Source organism: Camellia sinensis, chromosome 8 (assembly GCF_055761805.1).
Source record: "Camellia sinensis isolate YWXY chromosome 8, ASM5576180v1, whole genome shotgun sequence".
Taxonomy (NCBI): domain Eukaryota; kingdom Viridiplantae; phylum Streptophyta; class Magnoliopsida; order Ericales; family Theaceae; genus Camellia; species Camellia sinensis.
Window position 1 is genome coordinate 53826749 of NC_138968.1, and position 25610 is coordinate 53852358.

General features: G+C 32.2%; 1 protein-coding gene across 1 annotated transcript; it reads right to left on the reverse strand.

The window, feature by feature from the left end:
* Positions 1-412: 412 nt before the first annotated feature.
* EPC1 (Nucleotide-diphospho-sugar transferases superfamily protein) lies at positions 413-13829 on the reverse strand. Its single transcript, XM_028210338.2, has 5 exons — positions 13028-13829; positions 5073-5469; positions 3276-3439; positions 3084-3154; positions 413-862 (listed from the first exon to the last, which is right to left on the reverse strand). The coding sequence occupies exons 1-5, from the start codon at positions 13228-13230 to the stop codon at positions 702-704; spliced, it is 996 nt and encodes a 331-aa protein (XP_028066139.2). The 5' UTR covers positions 13231-13829; the 3' UTR covers positions 413-701.
* Between the last annotated feature and the right edge of the window lie 11781 nt (positions 13830-25610).

Sequence of the window (25610 nt, forward strand, 5' to 3'; positions counted from 1 at the left end):
CCTAATTGGAGGCCCTAAATTTTGCTCAAAATTGAGGGCCCGAGGCGACAGCCCTAGTGGCCTCACCTCAGGGTCGGCCCTGCTCTTTTAATACATGCCAAACACCTACATAATCTATCGAACAAGCCTTTTTTTTTTCTTTTTTTTTTCAAACAATAAAATGACAACTCTCTTAGAAAAGTATGATTTATTAATTATTGTTCAAGTAGAATATTGATAAGACTTGATTGTTTTTCTTTGAGAAAAGTATGATTTATTAATTATTTTCCCATAAAAAATGGTGAAATTTTTCTGGAGAGAGATAATTTTCCATGTAAAAAAGGGAAACCAAACATGATATTATTATTGCTAGGTCACAAAGTAAACCTGTGGCATTCTAGATCAAGTCAATGTTGAAGGCAGCATTCCACCGTGAAAACAAGGTCTCCAACTGAAGCTGTTGTATTCAAATGAAGAAAACCCATCAAAAGGAAACATGAACAAAAAAACAAAAATTAGAACACTGACTTCCCCCATCGAGCTACTTGGTAAGAATACAGCAACCAATCCAAGTGTATCCGCCGACTCAGCTTCTGTCCTCAAATAATATAAAATTCGTGGCCAACTTAATTTTACACAGTTAAGAACTAACAAGAATATGAATTAGCTAACTAAAATGAAGGGGGGAATCAGCAATGTAAAGCTATGAGAAATCCCGCAAATCACCAAAACCAGACGTTGCGGCTATCAACAGCTTTCAAGGGAGTTGATACCAATGGCATTCGTCCATATTCAGCAACAAATCTATTAACGCATTGGGACCTTCGATCAATATGACCTCCCAAGCTACTAATTCCAGTTGAACCAATCTCAAAAATCTCACCTACATTACCAAGTAAACATCATTGAATATAAGTAAACACATGCACATGCATATTTATACATATGCGACTATAAAAGCACTTTTGAAAAAAAATGGAACCAAAAAACAAAGGATGAAGAGAACAAAAAGGATATTCAAATTGCAAAAAGCTGAGCATCAAGTTAATTTCTTCTATTGCCATTTGATTAACCATAGCAGTTGGTGGAATACAGGTATAATAACCTCACCTCTCTTAGTGTCCTAAAATAAAGTTCAGAGTTATCAAATGGACAGAGACCATACAAAGATCGGACAGGATCCATATATGGAGGGGCAGTTGAGCCCTAAAACTCTGAAATAGTAAAAGGCTGTCTTCAATTCAACATTTCACAACAAATTCTAACATTCAGTCAGAGAAACTATCTAAAATGGAAAGCTGCAATCAAGGAGCAACAATCTTTCTCCATTAGGCTCCAAAAATGCAGTTAACACAATGGACAGACCAGCATCCTAACCACCCATCTCTTCCACCCAATTCAGTGCTTTGGTAAATTCTCAAGAAGGATCAGTCAAACTCCATTGCCAAGAGTTGTTTCATTTTTTTCGTAAGATGCACTAAGTATGCTCTCTTGTTCAAGTTCTTTGGCACAATTCGCGCCGAGGTTTGATGGTAAATTCCATCCAAGGCTACATATGGGCAAGAGACCGATAGCAAACAAGTACCGCGAGGGAAAGATAAAAAGGACTTTAAAAAAAGAGTCAGAGTGCGTGAAATCGTCAGGAGGAAAGCAGATGGGAGGCTGCCTGGCATGCGCGCAGCATGGCTGCCTGACTGGCTGTGCACGCCACCTGGGCGTTGTGCATGTGCGGCAAGGATGCCTGGCATGCACACGACATGGGCATGTCCATGCTTGCTTTATGGCATTGCAACACCATAGGAAAGCATGGGATGTGTCTAGTGGTGGCCCACAGTAGTTGGGATGGCACAACCACATCCGCTGGCAGTGAATAAATTCAACCAAGTGCGATCCCTCTCCCTTTACATAATTGCCAGCCTATCATTTCCAATGTGGCATGGCAATGCCAAAAGTTGGGTGTCGATGTGCCTTGGCGCTCTGGTTACCCCCTCTCTCTTCTCTCTCTCCCTCCCTCCCTCCTACTTTAAGGGTTCAAAATTTTGGAGGCCCATCTGTAGAAGCACTCCTCCATCAGAGTCCCAAGCCTTTAGATATAAATATTTATTAATACTTACAAATAGTCCAGTTTACCCTTTTCTTGGTGCAGTTAGAAAATTGGGAAAATTACACATCAGTGGGATTATTAATGGAAAAAGTTTAAGAATTTAATTATTAATGTTTGCAAAGTTTATCACTGATTTGAAATTATTTTTGAAAATATACTCCCCTAGAAAATTTACGTTACTAGTACATCTATTACTGTATAAACATAGCTCACAATTCATCCAAATAGCATTCCCATTTTGTTTTTTTATTTTTTAAGATAAAACCAGAATTCCATCTACAGCAAGGTTGTAGTTCTTAAGCAAAACTTTCAACTGTAGGTACTTTGATAGATTTGGTCCAATGGTACTGCATGTGATATGACACAATGGTGAAATAAATGGACATGCCCATATCCTCAATAAACAATGGACTAGCATCCAAAGTTCGCCTGGAGTACTTACCATTCTTTATTGCTTATGGATGAATTTATAGTGTATACATCAAAAGATGTCCATTACTGCAATTGTTTGCCAAGGATATTGTTTAGCACACTAAAGGAGGCGGCATGCTAAAAATATAGGCAGACGAACTAGAACCAAAATCTCGGTTGGATTGCAAATTTAGTAAAGCTAACTCTATCCCTTACTACAATGAAATGATATCTTCAACAGTCAAGAACGCCATGACCCAATGATAGCAGTAGCAGCAAGGATGCCGAGATGGACTGGTTACCACTTGCCAGAGAAGAAATACACAACACTAAATTATGCATTTCACAAGGATGACACATCATATGAACTCAAAATGAGAGAAAGTCGGCTCAAATGATTTTAGTCAACCTTTTGGCTCAAATGATTTGGTCAAAATGGACTGGTATATCTTCAAATGCATCTGCTTCTTTATTTGATTCCCAATTACTTAATAATTAATTCCAGTGCATTGCATGGGATATAACACTAATAAGACATTGTAATATAATAATACTAAAATAAAAATGGAAGGTTAGAATATATTTTTACCTTTTACCCATACTGGGGGAGCATTAGTTGCATTTGCAACAAGGAAAGACATTGCAATATCTTCACAGTTCCTGGTAGATATATCCAGAATTTTGGTGGAAATTTCAACAATGTTAGTACCAAAGCAAAATGATAACGACATAAATAATAGAACTGGACATACAAAATAACAGAATGATCAAGCAGAAGAACCTGTTCTTGGTCACATATTCTCTGATCGATCCTGGCATCTCATACGTATACAGACTCAGATACTTTTTGTGGAAGAAGGCTGCCTTCGAGAGTACCATACTGTACGTACCAGTCCACCAAACAGACCACCATCCTCCATAAATGTAACGACCTGCATTGCCTTTCTGCAAGAAAGTTTCCAGATTTAAATTGAAATTTGAAATATTAAAAATTTCTCCTGGTCAATAAAGATCTAATGGCCTGGTGAGGCAAAGGGGGAAGAAGGGAAGTGACAACATATTATACATCTTTACAATCTTGACAACCCTCCTCCTCGATTTGATGTTGCCTAAGAGAAAACCTATCAAAACATATATAATGGTAGAATTAGAATTTCTTTCATGGTAACAGCACCAAATACACCAACTATGCTACTCTAACTGTTGACTCTCATGCAATGTCAAGATTTATGACTCCCCCCTGTGAATTGGGGGAAGCATTTTAAATCAACAAATGTATCAGGTGAAGATTGTGGAGAGATGATGGTAGATATGGGTAGTGCTTCTAGCCTTCTACACAACACCACATATTCCAACCAAGCCTCAGACTCAGACAAGTCAACCTCAACTGGTACACTAAGACGTTTTGGGACCCTATGACACAGTTCATATATTCTACATGGGAATTCTACCCAGAAACTGCAAACATGAATTTAGTTGGATGTAAAAGGGAATACAATATTATATAATGGGCAAATAGGGGTTCGGAACCTCAAATATCAAATCAGTTTGATTTTATCCTATGTTTGTACTTCATAGTTAACATGTCCAATTATAATGGTCCAGTATCACTGTTGATATGCTCAAGAAATATTGGACTATGGGATTTCACTTGTATGAATTCTTTAACATTGATGGGATGGAATGTCCCATAAGGAATGTTGGACTATACGACTTCAGTACAAACTCTATCCTAGCATAGGCCTCAAATTCAATCCTTACATATTAAGTGGTTGTACAAACTTCATCCACCTTGTGCGTAAAAGTGTCATATAAAGTATTGTCAGAAACTGTCAAGTATGGCCTAAGAGGCATTTGCCTACGGAGTCCAGTCCAGAATCATACTGAAAAAGTGATTTATTTATTTTTATTTTTAAAATATTGTTTTACAAAAAAGTTAACTTTTCTCTTAACTATCAAATGATAAATTATGTGACGTTATGCGTATCATTGATCACACTGAATGAATGATATAAATTCATAGATAATGTGATAGAAAATGTAGCATTTGGCAATGTGTAACCATTATGGAGTTGTCAATGTTGAGATTTTGTAAGAGAAATCCCAGCCACCTTGTTAAGCATGATTCTAAAACACTACATAAACGCCATGGATAATTGACAAATCAATGTTTTGACAAATAGGAAGATTAAAGAAGTATTTTCTAAATTAGTTGTGAATATAGTAAAAATTGTACCAAATATGACATTAAGTTCCCAAACAAGTTCATTGAACCAAAATGAAGTGCATGAGTGCATGTGTAATTTTTCTTTTTTAACAGATGAGAGTATTGAACACTGAAAAGTCCACCAGGATTCCAAAAGAGCCCGTTAAAAAGTTCCAATCATCACAGTAAAAGTATAACAAACTAAACTCCTATTTTCAGTAAAGTTTAGGGCAGAGCTATAAAGTTTACCCATCAAATACTTAAATAGCACAAAAACTATATACTGGTGCAGGACTTCAGATCACAAGGCAATGAATTAACAGAAAAAATAAAACAAAAGAAAAGGAACCGTAGGCTGAAGAACGAACGTACTGATTGATCAATCCAATGCATACGGGGCACAAATCCAACCATTGCATCTGGTGCACTTCGCCAAACACTGAAAGCAAATTCCACTGAAGAGCACGGAAATATAATGTCATCATCAATTGAAAAGACAGCATCTGTCTTCAAATCCTTAATTTCTTTGAATCTATTGTTCAGACTGTCTTCTTTATTTATGTCAAATTTCAACTCAATCTGTCGACCATCTTTAGAATTTGACTGCACAATGTGGTTTAAAAATTTAGCAAGAGAATCTGATGGAGGATCAGGCTCACTCCACACGATATGTATAGAATCAAGCCCGGGACACAATGTATAGTGAGAAATGGATTTCTTCAAAAGATCATTTCTCTTCCACGTGTTAATCAAAAGTGCATATCCCTTCCTGCACAAATTATGGAATCCATCATACAACCATAAGAAGAACTGATATTCCTCTCATAGAAGGAACAATAAAGTGGATAATGATAGCACAAAAACTTCTTTAATATGAGCTTAGTAGTTTTAGCTAAACATGAGTAATTTCTGAAATTTATTCTATAACACACAAGCTTAAATCTTCAAACAACTACACATATTCACAACGCTTGTGCTTCTCAGAAAACATCTGCAGGCAGGAAAGATACAAATCACAACACAAGTTGAGGCAAATAGCCACAATTGTGGCCATGGAGTTGAATTAATTCACAGACAAAAAGAAGAATCATTTGGTTCAGTTTCACACACAAATTCTATTGTAATTAGCACCAATGTCAAGAATTACCCATGCAAATCTCAATGTAGATGAAATTTCATTAATAAGGTATGTTGCACAATGTTCCCAAGCATGCCAAAGATCCACTTTTTTAACACAATGTAAAGCAAAGGCCACATAGAATTTCAAACTCCCTTCCAAATAATGAATTTTGTCAAGAACTATGATGTATGGGTACTTTGAAAAATATGCCGTACCCATACCGGGTACTTACCGGCGTATGGTACCTCATATGGTGTACTTCTGCGTACGTATCGGGTACACAAAAAACATACCCAAATGTTTTCTTCTTAAGTTTTGGTGTACCTGAACATACCTAGTATATACCCAAGACGGACTGTACCTCAGTTGAAACAATATTTTCTTCTACTACAGAGATAAAACTCTTTTCACTAGACTTCTTTTTTATTTTTTGTTTTATGCTTAGCATGATTTTAAAATTAAACTATGCTTTGTAAGTTATTTAATATATTGATATTTAATTTTGATTTATATCTTTACTTTTGGCATTAAATGTCAATTATAGGTTGGATCTTAACAAATTAAATTATTTAATTAATTTTTGCATTACTCTAAATTAAAAATAAATATTTTTTTACAAGCGTACCAAGCCGTACCAATATCCTATTTTTTTTTAATTTTACCGTATTGGCGTATCCGTATCGTACCCGTACTAGTACCGGTATTCGTACCTGCATCTGTGCTTCATAGGTCAAGAATATAACCGCCTCATCCTTCACAAACTTGAATTCCACCTCTTTCTTTGTACACACTCTAATGAAATGATACCTTGTGTCGATGTACTTGTTTCAATTATGGAACACCGGATTTTTGGCCAATGCCAACACTGATTTGTTGTTGATGAAAATCTCCGTTGACTCTTTTTGAGGCATGTGACAATGGGTTGACAAACACATTTTTGAGCCAAATAGCTTGACAAACGCATGATGTCACAACAACATATTCGGCTTCACACGTGGAAAGTGTGACAATGGGTTGTTTCTTTGAACTCCATGCAAAAGTCGTATCACCCATGAAAAAAACAAATCCTCTAGTACTTTTCTATCATCTAAGGCCCCGTTTGGAGACTTACTTTTTTAGCCAATTAGCTAAAAAGTTACTAAATTAGCCAAAAAGCCAACAACTCATACCAAAAAGTCAAAGATTCTCTTTTCTCTCTACTTTTTGCACATTTTTTCGTAATTAGCCAAAAATTCATCCCAAACATACAAGTTTTTTTTACCTACCTTTTTAATCAAATAGCCAAAAAGTTACTAAATTAGCCTGTTCCCAAACGAGGCCTAAATCTTTAGCCCAATCACTATCACAATAACCCACAAACATGGAATTGTTAGAAACCGAATAAAACAAACCAAATTAAGGATACCTTTAATGTAATGAAGTATCCCTTTTGCCACTTTGAAATGAGTCATTGTAGTAGGTACTTCCATCTAGCAACTAACAAGATCATGAAAAAGAATATCTGGTCTTGTAAATGTAAGGTATCTCAAACTTCCAACAAGGTTTTAAAATAAGTAAAGTACACACACTCTCTCTCTCTCTCATCCCATCTTTTTTCACCAAGAGAAAAAATAGGAAACTTCATCGGCATAAAAATGTCTGATATTATCTAAACTCTCCCCCCAAAAAGGCAAACCCTAAAAATGAGCAATACAAAGTGCGACAATGGGTTGCTTCTTTGAACTTCATGCAAAAGCCGTATCACCCATGAAAAATATAAATTCAGTAGTACTTTTTCTATCATCCAAATCAGCAACAGCCCAGTTGCTCTCACAATAACCCACAATCTTGGAATTGTTAGAAATTGAATAAAACAAACTATATCAAGGGTACCTTTGATGTAACGAAGTATCCTTTTTGCCACTTTGAAATAGTCATGGTAGGTACTTCCATATAGCGACTAAGTAAGAAGCATAGACACAAACACGTGACATAACATGAATACGACATGGATATGCCGATACGATAATTTTCAAAAAATGCAAGACACAACACATAGGGTACACAAACAAAATATATAATTTCATGTATTTATTATATGTCATATATATCAATATATAATTCTAAGATAATAAATAAATGCAATGTAACACTAATTTCTATAAATTGACATTATTTTTATTTTATTATCATATTCTAGGTTATTTTGTTTAAACTTATAATTAGTTTCATGTATGTCTAATCAGTGGACACTTGTGTTTAAGTAATGGACATATGTGTCTAAAGATTGTCCGAGTCGAAATTCTTCTAAAAAAATAGGACACGTTTGGATGAGTGTCGGACACGTGTCGGGAAAGTGTCCAATGAGTGTCAGTGTTTGACACGGACACGACACCGACTTGCCACCTTTTTAGAAGTGTATGTGCTTCTTAGGCGACTAACAAGACCAACACCAAAAAGAATATCTGGTTTTGTACATGTAAGGTATCTCAAATTTCCAATAAGGCTTTTGAAATAAGTAGAGTCCACTGTTTCTCCATCATCATTTTGTGACAATTTTACTCCACATTCAACGGGTGTGCCCACTGGCTTGCAATCATCCATCTTGAACTTTTTGAGAATCTCTCTAACCTAGCCTTCTTGAAAAATAAAAATACCTTCATTCTTTTGTGTCACCTCAATGCCAAGATAGTAGGGCACGAACCCAATATCAATCATCTTGAATTCTCTAGCCATGGCTTTCTCGAACTCTTCAAACATCTTTGGATTATTTCCTCTAAAGATCGTTTCATCCACATACAAATAAACGAACAATACATCTCCAATTTCATTCATCTTTGCATAAAGAGCTTGCTCTTGGGAACACTTGGTGAAATTCTCTGCTTGGAAATAGTTATCAAGTTTACTCTTCCAAGTTCTTGGTGCTGGTTTCAAGCCATATAGTGCCTTCTTCAATTTCAAAACATTATCCTCATGACCTTTCAAAACATACCCCAAGGATTGTTCAACATAAACCTCTTCTTCAAGAAACCCATTTAGAAAAACAGATTTTACATCTATTTGGTGAATTTGCCAACCATTTAGTGATGCCAAAGAGATAATCAATCTAATAGTTTCCAAACGGGCAATAGGTGCAAATACTTCATCATAGTCAATACCCACTTTTTAATTATAGCCTTGGGCAACCAATCTTGCTTTGTATCTCTCCACTTCACCTTCAGCATTCCTCGTGGTTTTGTACACCCATTTGACTCTAATCACATTTTGTCCCCTTGGAAGTGTAGTTCCTTCCCATGTACCATTCTTTTAAATGGCTCCTATTTGTTCATCAATAGCATGTCTCCAATTCTTGTCTCTTGCCACTTCCTCAAAGCTTGAACTTGAACTTGATTCGGATGATGATGGACTTGCTTAAACTAAGGTGATAGCGGGGGAGAAATGGCTTGCTCCAAAACATCATTTGTTTGCTCCTCTTTATCAAAGCAAGGGATAATCACAGTCTTCTTGTGAAGTGTTCCAATCCCATTCACCTTCTTCATCAAACTCAACATCTCTACTTACAATAATTTTTTCATTACTTGGATTGTAAAGCTTGTAGCCTTTGCTTCTTGGATCATAGTCGATGAAGTTGAACTTCTCACTCTTGTCATCTAACTTGGTCTGTTTCTCATGCAACATATGTGCATATGAAGTACTATCAAATACATGCAAATAAGAGACAATTGACTTGATTCCTTCCTATGCTTCTTGCGCTTTTTTATCATAAAAACTTTTACTAGAGCAACGGTTTGACAAGTAAATGGCACAATCCGCAGCTTCAGCCCAAAATTCTTTACGCATTTTCTTACCTTTCAACATGCTTCAGGACATGTTCAAAATGGTTTGGTTCTTCCTTTCGGCAATCCTATTTTGATGTGGAGATCTTGGAACCGTTAAGAGGATGGCAAATTCCATTTTCTTCACATTTTTTTTTTTTTTAATTCATTTGATGTGAATTCACATCCTCTATCGGATCGTATTGCCATAACTTCATACCCACTTCGCTTTTCAACAAGTGTTTTAAATTCCATAAAAGCACCAAAAATTTCTTTTTCTCTTTCAAAAAATGCACCATGTTTGGAAGTTGATTGAAAACGTTGTCTCCAAACATGAAGGTCAGTTCTTACCCATTGAGTATTGGGTACAATGCTTTGAAGAAGATGAGTTCAACAAAGAAGTATGTGGTGTTAAAGATACACCAATGGAAATTGGAGAAGACCACCATCTCATTGAGGTTGAACAATTTGAGGATGCTAAAGTTGAAGGCAAATATGAAGAGGAAGCCGAAAAGGAAAAGATTTGTGATGGAGTAGAAGAAATTTTTGAAGACGAAGTTCACGAAATGAATGTGATAGAAAAAGAAAATGAAGTTAATGAAAAAGTAAAAGAAGAGGTTAAGGAAATCAAAGATGAATATGTGGAAGAGGTGGTTCAAGACAACAAAATTGAAATGCTAAAAAATTCAAGAAATATTTTTGTTGAAAAATACATGAATCCTCCTATGATATTAGATGTAGAGAATTATTTAAGTGATACAACGTGGGTGAACATGAAGTTTTTTTTATCCGCAAAGGGCATATAAAAGCACATGAAATAATATTTTCAAAATGATCAATATCAACGTTTGCAAATCTACGGAGATGGCCATGGAAATGCTTGCTATTCAAGAATGATTTTCCAAATGATCAATATAAACTTGATTTTTTAGTAATTATATTTTCTTGCATTTAGTTATGTTAGTTATGGAGAAATAATGGTATGCTTGTAATGGAATATAATGGTGTGTTTAGAGACATTAGTAGTATGTTAACGTGTTATTGGTTACAAAGACTAATAGAGTTAGTGGGTCATAATGTAAGTGTGTGAGTTGCATGTTAGGATGCTATGTTATATATAGTTATGCAATTTATGTAATGATAAGAATGAGAATAAGACTAATATGAGTGAAATACAAGAGTTTTATTTCTTTCTCCAATTCTCTTCCAAGCTTGTGTGAGCAATTGTTGTGTAGCCGAAGTTATTTCCAACACCTTAAATAGTTAAGGATATCAATAGTAAGAATATGATATCTTAAACCTTCTCTAAACACATCACCTCACCTCACATCAAGAACTCAAATTCTGTTTTAGTTAAAGCTACTGGAAGCTTTCTAAAATAACTGTAAATTTTAAACATATGGACCATGATTGCAAACAACCAAGACGATCCTCCATTAGCAATTAGTGTTCTAAACTCCAAGTTTGCCTTGAACAACATATGTTTTTGCAGCCAGCAGTGGACAGAAACCCTCCAAAAGTGGTGTCGGTGTCGGTGTCGGTGTCGGTGTTGGTGTTGGTATTGGGATGTTAGAAATAATAATAATAACACATTGGTAATCAAAGTTTTTAAAGCGAATGAGTAGCGCGGCATGTTTTACCTCTCATTAGGCGAGGCGTAAACATTTTGAATTTTAAGTTTTTATGTTTAGTAAATAAATAAAATATTTTAAAATAGTTCAAAACATTAAAAATTAAATACAAAGATGTACAAGTGTCAATACCCAATAGCAACAATCATAAAGGCATTAAAAACTGTCAAAACTGACAAAGGTGAGTGTAAATTATGTTGAAGATAGGCATTAAAAGAACCGAATGCGATGCTGGAAGGGCTTTAAAAGAAACACTTCCACAGAATATCAACAAAGATTTGCCAATGTTATTATTCTTCAAAACTAGTATCCGCAACTAGGATATGAACTAGAACTACATATCCATTCCATTCCATGGGTTGCAGCCCAAACAAAAAAAAAATCCAATATTAGGATCCAACTCCAAACTCCAACCTAGTTCTTCTGCCCATTGATGTTCCTCCTCTGCGACTGCGGGATGGTGAACACCCCCACAGTGGCTGTGGAAATAACATTTGCCTATTAAAAGATTAAAGGAAATTAAATGAGTTCTCTCTCGAGTTTTGTGTGTGGAAATCTTTTTCTTGATACTTGAAGGTGACTTAATTTCCCCCTTGTGGGTCTAATTCTAACCGATGTGTTGAGTGAGACATCTACCTCTCATGTTTTTATCCATCCGTCCCTTCTGAACATCAAAACACACACTTTGCATGCATGACAGTTCCTCCCCATTTTATGCAATAAACTTCTCACAGATTCTATTATGCAATGACCAGAAATGGAAACCATTTTAATATCTCTACATTCCAAATTCCATTTCCCAGATGTAATATTTGCTATTTAAACCATAAAACAACGAAATTATGAGAATGAATTTCCCATTTTTATAGAAACTTGTATACCAGAAACAAAAGTTATCTCCAATTATAGCCCCTCTAGGACGTAAGTGTATAAGACAAATATATGATCAAACATCACTAACAACAAATGTAGAATTTAGGAACTCCAAGATTAACATTTTCTCCCTACTTTTTTTCATCAACCACAGAGAGTCCAAGGAGAAAAAAAAACGAAAAGCAATTCAAAAATGGTTTTTTAAAATATAAAAAAAAATAGAGAAAAGTTAGTGAATAGAAAGAACTCCACTCACTAGCAGCGAATTTAAAAAATAAAAGGAAAAAATAAACCAAATATGAATAACATATATATATATATATATATTACTTAATTTTACTTACTTTTGCAAATAACTTCTCAGATCCCAAACTAACTAAACAGAGCGTTAGGGTCACGATTAATAACAAGTTATAAGAAGGTAACTAACTAAGGCCTCGTTCGGCATTTTTAGTCTTAAAAAAAAAAAAAATCACTAAAAAAATTAAAAAATTAATAATCTATATTAAAAATGTTAAAATTTTCTTCTCCTTCTAATTTTGCACATTTTTTTTTATAAAAAATTAAAAAGTCATCCACCGTACAATTTTTTTCCATCAAATTTTAATTAAAAAATAAAAAAAATTATTAGATAACAAATTATAAGAAAGTAATTAACCAAGTAATGGTTGTTCAAAAAAAATAAATTAACTATCGCTTTATTTGATTAGAGAAGTTGAGAAGTAATTTGAAAAAGAAAGAGAATGGTATAAAATTAAATAAAATATAAATATATTTTATTCATATTTGTCTTATTTTTTCTCATTCTCCTTTTAAATTACTTTTTAAATCTCCCAACCTAATCTAAACCTAACGTAGGCAATGATGATAGAATTAATTCATCTAAAAATGCTGTGAAGTCTTACAAACCTGGGACCAGAGTTCCGATTGAGAGAAGCAGTGTCATCAGTCCATCCCATAAACGACGCCGCACGGCTTCCGAGCACAATCAGAGTGAAGACTATGCAACAGCAGAGCAATAGCTTGATCTTCGCTGATCCAACGGCCAAGATCGCCACCTGCCGGAATCTCTGCGCCGTCCGCCGCCCCACCAAACTCCCTCTCATCACCATGCCTCTCTCTCTGTGTCTGTAAGTATATATGTAGAGATATAGATTGTATGTATGAAAGTCGGAGACTCACTGGCCGATCCAAGTCCCAGTAGAACACGAGTCAAGGAGGAGTAAACTCCACCACCGCCTTCTTCATCTTCCGGGGTGATTTCATGGAACGTCGCCGGACAACGATGATGATGAGGATGGAAGATTAAGAATGATGGACGGCTGTGATGCTTCTTAGTTTGCGTTATGGTACGACAGTTATGTCAGTGATCTTTATCATCAGGGCTCGCATCGCTTTCGCTTCACAGCATCGTTAGCATTTTTGTTACCTTCTCTGTCCCAAAAAGTGAGCGACAAAGCAAGGAGAGAGAGAGAGAGAGAGGGGGGGAGGCAGGGAGGGAGAGAGAGAGAGGCGTGTGAAACATTGGACGGCTTGTTTGGTTTGTTCTTGAGAGATTTGTTTTTGAAAAAAAATTTAGAAATAGAATTTAAAATTTTTTTTAATTTATTTGGTTGTATATTTTGAAAGAGTTGTTTTTTTTTTAGAGTTTGGGATGATTTGATATTTTGAGAGAATTTAAATAGATGTGTGTGAGAGAAAAAATAATTGAGAAAGAAAGAGGAGAGAGAAAAAGTAATTGATTGATGTATAGGAGAGAGAAAGTGATTTAAAATTTTTTTTTAAAAAAACTCAAGCCAACAATTTTTTAAATTTTTTTTTCTAAAACTCATCACTCAAACACAAACTAAACATACCCGGAGAGTTTGGGTGGGGTCGGTTCTGGGTCGTTGGATGACATCATGGACGATACGTGCCACTTAAAAATGTGCTTGTGGCCGTTCAAAAAATGTGCTTGTGGCCGTTCAATATGGGTGAATAATTGGTTGCGTAAATTGTTTTGTGTGGGACCCAATGGGACTGACTGAGTTACCCATGTGATTCGGCACGGTTTAATTTTGGGCAAATTACATATACACCCCTCCAGGTTTGACAAAATTACAGATATCCCTGAAGTTTGAGAAATTACGAATTCTCCCCTGAATGTTATATTTGCATAAGAAATTAGGGGGGTAATTTGTTATGAAATATAAACCTCAGGGGGTAAATTGTTATGAAAATATAAACCTCAGGGGACGGGATGTAATTTCCGAAACCTCAGGGATATCTGTAATTTAACCAAACCTGAAAGGGTGTATATGTAATTTGCCCTTTAATTTTCAAATGAGTTTTGCCATGTTCATGCCGTGTCTCTCTTTTTTATATTAAACAACTACTACATAAAATACTACAGTAAGCACTGTGGAATGAAAATACAGTAAAAAAGTGAAACTAAGGCCAAGTTTGGGACTTTAAAAAAAGTCAAAAAGTCAAAAAGTTACTCAAAAAGTTAAAAAGTTAACACTATTCATCAAAAGTCAACAATTACGGCTGCACAACTCCCAATTCAATTTTTTCCCTACAAATCAATTTTTACAATTTTTTATTACACATTTTTCAATAAAAAGTCAAAAAGTTAACCCAAACATCCATATTTTCAACCTCAATTTTTTAGTCCAAACAGACAAAAAGTGCACTTTTTTAGTCTTCCCAAACTTGGCCTAAGTATAATAAAGGAAAAAGATCCGGACCCTTTTTTCCTCTATTCCTTGACCCTTTCTCTTTCAGATTGGTTAAATTTTTTTTTTTCCTTTTCCTTCAATCACCATCTACCACATGTATGGAGGTGGTGGGGGTGGTGATTAGACGATATCTCTATCAAAGCCCCTATGACACAGCGGAATACACGTGGACTACATATCGTTTTAGTAGACAAAAGAGGCTCTCGAATCTACGAGAAAAATAGAATCTTGAATTCGCAAGAAAGAAAAAATATCTTAATACTGTTGATTGAATGAATAAAAGTTATCTTTGCCATGAGGCTTACATAGCTATTTATAATAAACTAATCCCAATATTTGTAGGAAAAGTAATTCTAAAATAAACTAAAAAATTTAAATCAACACAAATTAGGAAACCTAAGAAAATAGAAAACTAAAATTCTAAACTATTTAAAATCCTAGTCAAAATCTAATTCTAAAATAATAAAATTAAGAAACCTAATAATTCTAAAATATTTATACTAAATTACAAGAATCCGAATAAAATATTATATCAAAAATATTAAAACTAAAAATATAAAAATTCTTAAAATCTTGTCCTACATCAGACTCCTCTTCTTTGAAAGAATTCGTCCTCGAGTTCATATTAGAGATCTTCCATTGTCTATCCCAAATGAAAAGATACTTGGAATACTTCAGTTGTTTGTCTCTCTTCCATAAATTATATGCGAAGAAGTCTACTTTCTGAAAGTTATCCTCTATATGCTTCAACTGGTTGACAAGATCAATTAGACAAGTATTGAAAATCAAATTAAATTTCTCAACACCAAGAAAATCAATGAAAGGTATTTTATGTTGATGTTGGATACTCTCTAGACTTTGCTCTGTCTTAGATTCAGTTGGACATTCAATTATCATCTTTCGAACATCAATTGCATCCTCAATCCACTTCTCTAGTGCACATGTCAACTTTATTACCTCATCTTTTATTTTTTCTTTTTCATTGAGTTCAACTAGATCTCATTCTTTTGCAATCTCATAACTATTATAATAATCAAGAGATGATAGTTCCGTCATTAGAAACTCTTGGCTAACTTCAACGTTTTTCTCTTGCTTCACCTCTTCATTGTCTTCTTTAAACTTCTTGATCAAAGTAATTTCAGTGACCTCTCTTTCATCAATTTTAGTGTTCTCACCATTGTTGAAATCAACTTGATTTTCTACTTCAATTGAATGTCTATTTGGATCTTTAAAATTTTGAAACACTGAGGTACTCAAAATCTTTTCTTCTTCAATGTGTGGTTGAGCGTGACAATTTTGTTGACCTACAAGACTGGATTGACCCAAACTTGGCAGAACCATAGTCATGTTCCTCGAATAATCTGTATCCACAATTCCATAATAATTATTGAATTGCAAAGAATATTGTGAATCAAAATTACCTTGGAACAATTGTTTTGATTCAAGCTTTCTTTGATATTGTAGATACAATATTTGCCCATGATTTGTTTGAAGGAATCTAGAACTCATCAACTTCTTCATGTTATGCCACGTCCTAATAGGTTGTTTGTATTGTCGCCTTCGATCATACTGCAATTATTTCCACCATGTAGAAACATAACCTTATAACTTACGTGCGACATATTTGGCTTGCTTTTCTTCAGAGATTTCCATACACTCAAGGAATTTGTCAACTTTGTGAAACCAATAAATAAAATCCTCGGCATGACAAGAAGCATTAAAATAGGGAATTTCTGGTGGTACTTGATAATATGAAAAGTCATGATTGATGCAATTATTGCTATTGAACACATCATTGAATTTTCGTTGTCATCTTACCGACTGGTATTTACCATAATCCTTGAATAACTCATCTTCAGATTCATTCTCACTATTATATTGATAACAAGAAGATCGTCTCAAGACGTTGTGGTTAATAGACTGGCCTTGGGCAAATCCCATAGCGCGGTTCCTATTAACGTTGTGACTAACAGGTTGGCCTTGGGCAAGTCCCTTGGCTCGAATCCTATTAGATCTTTCTCTACGATTATCGTCAATAGAGCTTGTGCTTCCTCTTTCGATAAATGACATCGAGCCAGGATAAACCTTACTTTGATACCACTTGACGCAGCAGAATACACGAGGACTAGATATCGTTCTAGTAGATGAAAGAGGCTCTCAAATCTACGAGAAAAATAGAACCTTGAATCCACAAGGAAAAGAAAATATCTTAATATTGTTGATTGAATGAATAAAAGTTGAATAAAAGTTGTCTTTGCCATGAGGCTTACATAGCTATTTATAATAAACTAAACCTAATACTTGTAGGAAAAGTAATTCTAAAATAAATTAGGAAATTTAAATCAACACAAATTAGGAAACGTAAGAGAATATGAAACTAAAATTCTAAACTATTTAAAATCCTAGTCAAAATCTAATTCTAAAATAATAAAATTAAGAAACCTAATAATTCTAAAATATTTATACTAAATTACAAGAATCCTAATAAAATAATATATTAAAAATATTAAAACTAAAAATATAAAAATTCTTAAAATCTTATCCTACATCACCCTAGTATAAAATATAGCAACAATGCTGGGACTCCCAGTGGGGTGAACCCCAGCACCCCCACCTCCACGTGGGGGGGGGTGCTGTGAGAACAAGATAGAATTTTTTTTTTTTTGAACCAATCAAAAAACAGTGGGGGTGGTGGGGGTCACCTCCACTAGGAGTCCAAGTCATTTCTGTAAAATATAGGGCCGTTTGGTCTAGTTTGGTTTTGAAATATAAGGGTGTGTTTGGTTCGTGTTTGTAGAGTAGTTTTTGAAATAAAAAAGTATAAAAATTTGTTTGGTTTGTCTTTTTTTAAATGTTCTCTCTAAAATAATTTTAGTTTTTTTTTTGTAGAGTAGTTTTTGAGATAAAAAGTACTAAAATTTGTTTGGTTTGTCTTTTTCTAAATATTCTCTCTAAAATAACTTTAGTTTTTTTTTTTTTTTTGTAGAATAGTTTTTGAGATAAAAAAGTACAAAAACTTGTTTGGTTTACCTTTTTGTAGAGTAGTTTTTGAGATAAAAGTACAAAAAGTTGTTTGGTTTGCCTTTTTTTGCAAACATGTTTCAAAAGTAATCCTGGAAATTGGATAACCAAATACATTTTTCAGAGTTTTTTTGAAAAAATCGATTTGGTTTGATTACTCTTAAAAAAGTGTTTGTAAAATATACTTCCAAAAAATTTCTCCCAAAATCAAACCAAATAAGGCCTAAGTTTTTTGGAAAATTTATTTGGGATTCATTCGGGATGTAGGTTGACTTTTTTGTTTTTTTGAATTTTTAGCTATTTTAACCTCAGGCTAAAAAGTTTTATTTGTGATAGACTTTTTGACTTTTGTGAGAGAAAAAATTAAATGATTATAATTTGGACGTGATGTTTTGTCTTATTAGACTAAAAAATCTATTTTATCGCATTGTAGTTAAAATAGTCAAAAAGTTAAAAAGTTTGGCATGCCAAACGAAGGCTTGGTTATTTATTTTGAAAATATTTTGTATTATTACTCTGTAATTTTGGATGATTTATAATTTTTTTAATAATTTAATAGATGAGTGTTAGAGAAAAAATAATTGATTGATATATATAATGTGAAAGAATGAAAGAAGAGATAGAAAAAGTAATTAAAAACAATTTTTAAAAAATTACAAACCATAGAAATTGGGTTTTGAGCACTCAAAACTAGGCCTCGTTTGGCAACCTTCTAATTTAGTCAAAAAATCACTAAAAGTTATCACATCATTCTCTCTACTTTTCTGTACTTCTTTTTATAAAAAGTCAAAAAATTACTAAAATAACATATTTCCAAACGAGGCCTTATTTTCAAAACTAAACCAAACAAGGCCAACGTTACTAAAAGAAAAATTATGAGTGCGGAGTTGAGTTTTGAATTTTATGTTGAGTTTTGAAAAGAGAAAATTTGTTTAGTTTTGAATTTTGAAAATAATTTTGAGTTTTGATTTTTTTTAAATATTTAAAAAATTAATTAATTTTTTTTAGGATAAATATTTTTATTGTAAATATTTTTTTTAATGTACACTGTATTTATTATATGTGCGCGCCCTATTTTTTAAATATTTAAAAAATTAAAATGAGTTTTTTTTTTTATTTTAAATATATAATTTTTATTTCAAATATTTTTTATTTTAAATTTTAAATTTATTTTTAAATATTTTTATATTTTAATTTTTTTTACCTTTTTTAAATATTAAATATTTTTAATTTTAAAAATTTTCGATTACCATATATATCTAAATCATAACAAAATATTTGGCCAATACTTAAAAAAATAACAAAATAGTTTTTTAAAAAATATAAAAGAAAAAATTCTTCAAAAAAAAAAACAAAATATTTTTAGAAATTTTATATTTTTCCAAAAAAATATAAAATATAAAATAATTTTAAAGAATAAAATAAAAAAAAAAAATTTTTTAAGTAAATTTTTGAAAATAGTTTGGTTATGAATTTTGAAAAGAATTTTTGAATTGAGTTTTGAGTTATGTGTTTGGTTATGATTGAAAATAGTTTTTGAATTGTGTATTTGGTTATGTATTTTAAAATAATTTTAATTTTTTTTATTGGAATCATAATTCCAAAACTAAACCAAACACTATCTTTGTTTGGTTATGAGTTTGGAAAAGAGTTTTGAGTTTTGAAAAAAAATTTAAGTTGTATTTTGAATTCTGAGTTGTATTTTTAAATTTTTTGGATTTATTTTTTAAAATATTTAAAAAAGTTTGAGAAAAATTTATTCTTTTTTATTTTAAATATTTTATTTTATTTTTATAATATTTTAATAAAATCAATTTTTTGAATTTTTCTAAATATTAGTTTTTTTTAATTTTAAAAAATTTTCGATCGCCGATATATGTGTAAATCATAACAAATTATTTGGCCAATACTTAAAAAAAAAATAACAAAATATTTTTTTTGAAAAAATAAAAATAAGCAAAATATTTTTTCAAAAAAATATAAAATAAAAATAATTTTAAAGAACAAAGTAAAAATACATTTTAGAATTTTTTTTAAATAGAGTTTTGAAAAGAATTTGGTTATGAATTTTGAAAAGAATTTTGAATTGAGTTTTGAGTTTTGAGTTTTGAGTTGTCTTTGGTTATGAGTTTTGAAAATAATTTTTGATTTTTTTTTTATTAGAATCAAGATTTTTAAAATAAACCAAAGGCAACTTATAAGGGTAAGAATTAGATGAAATGAGAGAGAAGAAAAAATTTTAATTTTTTCTTTTAAAATTTGTTTAGCATATGGAATTGAGTATTGTTATTCAAACTTAAAAATTAAACCTATTATTTAGACTCAGTGATTTGGCACTATATTAAAATATTTAAGTCAACATTCTCACTTATTATTTTTTAACTATCAACCAATCATTTTCTTAACACATCACTGGGTTTAAAAAGTAAACTTGTATATATTTTTTTTTATACAAGTTCACTTTTTAGACCCACTTTCTAGATCGAATGATAAGTAAGGGAGATGATTAATTAATAATTAAAGAATATATGAGAAAAAAAATAACACATGAGACTAATTGTTTGATTGATTATTGGGTTTGAAAAATAGATCTAATTTTTTTATTTGAGTAGCACTACTTTTTTTTTTTTATTATTTTTTTTTATAGATATATACAACTCAGGATAACGTTGTAACAATAATGACAGAAAATTCTAATTTTGAAGTTCTAAGAGAGCTCTAGTGATGTGACGAGAGAGAGAGAAAAAAAAAAGAAAAATGCTTGGGAGCACTAATTAGTGCTCTCACTAATTAGGTGGCAGTGGGTCCCGCCATTAATGATGTGATGTTTTGGTCTTGGAGTTATATTTTTTTTTTTTACTTTTTTTAATGCATTAGTGCTATTAGTGGTGATGTTTTTAGTGGGATGAATCATTGTTGAAAAAAAAAACATAAGTACACACATCACATCACATGTGGGTCGCACTCTTTAGCACATCACTAGAGCTCTCTTTAGAACTCCAAAATTAGAGCTCTCAATCTTTATTCAACGTGGTAATTAAGCTTTTAATTTCTTGAAAAAAAAACACAAAAAAATATTTTAAAAAAATTAAACTTATTATAAAAGTAAGAATTCATATATATATATATATATATATATATTTTTTAATAAAACTTTCATCCTAATACAATTCATATAAGAATATATATATATATATATATATAGTTTTCCCTTTTTTTTTTTTTTCTACCATTTTTACATTCCATCATTTATTTCATGTAATCATACAGAGCCTAAGGAAAAATATATTTTCTCATAAATTCACTCTATAGTTTGAATGTCAGAAGAAGAGATTTTTTTTAAAATCAAAATTTTTCATTTTTTATTTTTTGATTGAACAAAAAGTAAATAAATAATTTTCAAAATAATCTATCATTAAAAATTATGTAAGTTAATTTTTAAAAAGTTTACTTTCAGCTTAGTATGTTCAACAAATTTATCTTTTCAAAATAAAAGGGTGATTTACAATAGAAAATTTTGTTTCAAAGGGTTAATCAAACACCAAAAACTAAAATGAAAAATAAAAATATTTTTTATGCAAAATCTATTTACATAATTTTTTTTTAAATATAAAATATTTTACGTCAAAACAGGCAAACCTTTAAAACAAAAATAACTTGCTTAACAAATTTCTCATAATTTATAGATAATTTTAATATAAAATATGCTTATTTATAGAAAAAGAAAAATTACTTAAAAAATTTGAATAAACTACGTCCCTTGAGAATTGTTTAAAATAAAGATTGCCTCATGTGATTTGAAAAATTACAAATATTTCCTTATCAGAATTTTTCATTTAACAAAATTAATTGAAAAAAATAAAATTCTTAACTGCTCTTCTATACAATGATAAAATTATTTAAATTATTAATTGAAATAAAATTTTTGGCATCATTAAAAATTAATAATTCATTTATGTTGTGTTTGGTTGAGAGATTTGGAAAGGGATTTGAAAAAGGATTTGGAAAGGAAAAATGGAAAAGGTAAGTGAAATGTGAATAAAATATACTTATATTTCACATAGTTTCACATACATTTTCCCTTTCCATTCCAAAATTCCTTCCTAAATCTCCCAACCAAACACAACATTAATGATTTATTAATAAAATGGGTAATTTGTTATGAAATTAAAATTTTCAAAAGGTGAAATGTAACTTTCAAAACCACATGAAACATGTAATGCCCCGAAATAAATAACAATAACTCATTTGTTAATAGTACATAATTACTCAACAGTCTCATATCTTCCATTCATTTGATCATTGATCATTACAAAAGATGACATATGTAATATATATTCGTATATCCTAAATTCTGAATCTATAGCATATGACATGGATACAAGAGTATAAAGGAAATCACAATCAATAAAGAAATGTCCTAATGACTACAACTTTTTAAGACGATACTTGGTTACAACAAAATGAGTTTAAACTCAATATATGTAAAACCTTAGGCGTAAACAAAAATAATTATATCAAGAAACCGAAAATGAAGCCTTAAGCTTCAAGTCCTCCCGAGCTACGTCCTTAACGGAGGCATATCATCAGCATCTGAAAGTTGTTTTCCACATAGGGTAAGCCAAAGCCCAGTAAAGATGCTCTAACACAGTCTATGAATCTTCCCAAAATCATAAGGGTGAATGCACAATGCATGCCATTTTTCCAAACATTTCTCGTTTTCCATCTCAAAATAATGCAATGTCAGATTATAGATCAATTCATGAAAATAACCCATTTATAACAGAAAACCGGGCAGTGGATACAACACACTGGGAATCTCTAGGTACGTGCCAATAGGCTATACAAGCACTACCAAAGCCATTTTATTAGTACTAACCGGAAGGATTGGTACTTAACCACACGAGTTTCTGAACTTTCACTAAGGAGACACATGCCAACATAATAAAACCACAATCATACCCCCTAACCAGATTTACCAAGGTATTCACCAATTTTTCTCAAAAACCAATACATTTATAGTATTCAATGTATAATGATGCAAAATGCATAATGAATGGGAAATTAGTTCGAATTCAACCCAATCCTCATTTAATGTCTACAACAATCAAAACTATCCTCCACCAATAACCAAAATAGATATCTCTATTCAATAGATAAATTCCAACCAAAAGATGCATTTCCATAAATTACAATCGAAGTGATATTACATATCTAACTCCGCAATTATCATTAACATAATCATTATTCCAGTTTCACAATATCCAACATTATTTTACATTTCCCTTTCAACAATCCCAATATCCAAAATTAGGGCTAAAACCCCTTTTTCTTTCAAAATCAATTTTAGAAAAAAGGTTTTCATCATTTCAACACAACTTCTCCATAACAACATTCCCATAATCATTTTCAAGAATCAATTTGGAAAACCCCTCTTTTGATTTCAAGCCAAACCCTAGGTTTTAACAAAAAATTCTCAAATAAATAACCCTTTTTAAAGAGCAAAAAAATAAGCTAAAAATCATATAAAAATAGTCAAAGAAATCCCTACCTCAAAGTAGAAGACAAGAAGGAAACAAGGGTGGAATTTGGCGAAGTCGAAAATAATTTCACTGATTAAAACGAAGCCCTTGACGTGATCAACACTTTTCTCCAAAGGACTAGGGTGAGGAAACTCACGAATTGAGAGTATTTGGTGCAAGGGTTCAAGAACTAGAGAGAGAGAAAGTAGATCTAGGGTTTTGGCATGTTTAGAGAGAAAGAGTTGAAAAAGTGACTGAAAATGGCTTCCTCTCGAACTGATATATGCACAAACCGCTTGAGCGAAGAAATGGTTGCTCGAGTAATAGACACATAAGAAGAAACCACTCGAGCGACCTAAACCACCGCTTGAGCACACAATGACCCCCTCCAGTAGTTCAAACCTACAAAAGTTTGCTCGAGCGCAAAAAAGACCGCTCGAGCGAAGAATCCAAACTCTTAGTAGTTTTGTAGACTGTAAAAGACTGCTCGAGCGCAAGAATGGTTGGTCGAGTGAACAAGCAAAATTTTGGGCAACAACTCTTTGAAAAACTAATTTACTAACCTGTTTCAAACACATCCAATATAATGCCCCAAATTTGTAGCCCAAATGATAATACAACAATCATGGCTCTTTTAAGGAAAAACCGAATATAAATCTCCAAACTTACAGTACATAACACAATAGTTCTTCATGCAACAATACATTAATCCAACAACGAGTAAATAAACAAATAAATACCCCCAAGGGTTTACAAGTTTCCAAGGCTTGAGCTTGGTTACACAAAATGGTTATTCAAACTCGCACACATATAGCCCTTGGCTTGTACACAGAGTCATAGCAAAATGCGAGTCTTGTACTCTCAACACACATTTCCTCGCCTTTAGTTAGGCGGCATCACCACATCTTTTCGTGCACAAAAATCCCGTAGGGTGAGCATAAAGCTCAGTAGGAAATCCTTAACAAAGTATATACATTTTATACAAGTCTCAAGAGATGAAATGCACATGCCATGCTATGCCATTTTTGAAGATAAATCACATTTTCATCTTTTGAAAACCATCATGCTTAATGATACCATGCAATTTTAATTGTTCAAAACTTAACAATTTATTTCAAGGGAGGTAAATACGATTCTGGTAATCTCTAGGTCGGTGTTTGCAAGTAGACTATACAAGTATTACCAAATTGTCATTTTTACCGGTATTAACTGGAAGGCTTGACACCTATCCGCACAGGTTTTCGGTCTTTCACCCCGGACTCTTAGGCCAACTTATTCAATATCATCTACACCAACTATCAAGACCTACCAACGTATTTACCCCAAAATCATACCATGAAAACTTGTTTTTCAACATTCTTTTCTCAATGCTAGTTTTCAAATCAACTTTCAAAGTTTAATGTAATCAAATAAATTGATATGCCAATAACACAAGATGAATATAAATACTTTTATTCCACTTTATCATCCAAGGAATAAAACAATTCCTTCTTCTCAAGTATCCTCAACAATTAGTCATTTCAAGACTATTTCAACGTTTTGAACAACAATTTCCAAAATGAACAACAATTCTCATATTCCCTGAAATTCATCATTTATATAAATATAAACAAGAAATTTTCTAAACATCCATTTATTTTGACACACAAAATAAATATAACAATATCATTCATGGATTTTCAGTCCCTTTAAAAAAAATCCCCAAATTTTAGGTTTTCTCACCAAAACTATACAACTCAAATCTTTTGAAAGAAAACTTTCCAAAATCATCTTTTCATCAATCAACGAAAATCAAAACCCATAAGATCATTCTAAAAGAATAAGAGACAAACTCATTTTCAAAATCACTTAACTTCTTGAATCAACAATCAATTTTCAAAGCTATTGAAAGATGATTTCGAAAATCATATAGATCTTGCAAAAATATATATATATAACTCTAAGAAAATCCCTACCTCAAGTTTTGAAGAAGAAATGAGATGAAACCCACAAAATCAACAGTGTCGAAACTCGATCTTCACTGCACACAATGAAGCCCTCGAGAAGTTAACCAACTTTGATGAAGAACCTATGGCAGAACTCTAATCGATCTTGAGAAATCAAGGTTTTGATCCAATTTGGTGTAGGGAAATGTAGAGAGAAGGGAGATGAAATGTTTTTAGAGAGAGAGATACAAAAGTGATTTGAAATATCAGATTCACGAACTGATATAATACATGCTCCGCTCGA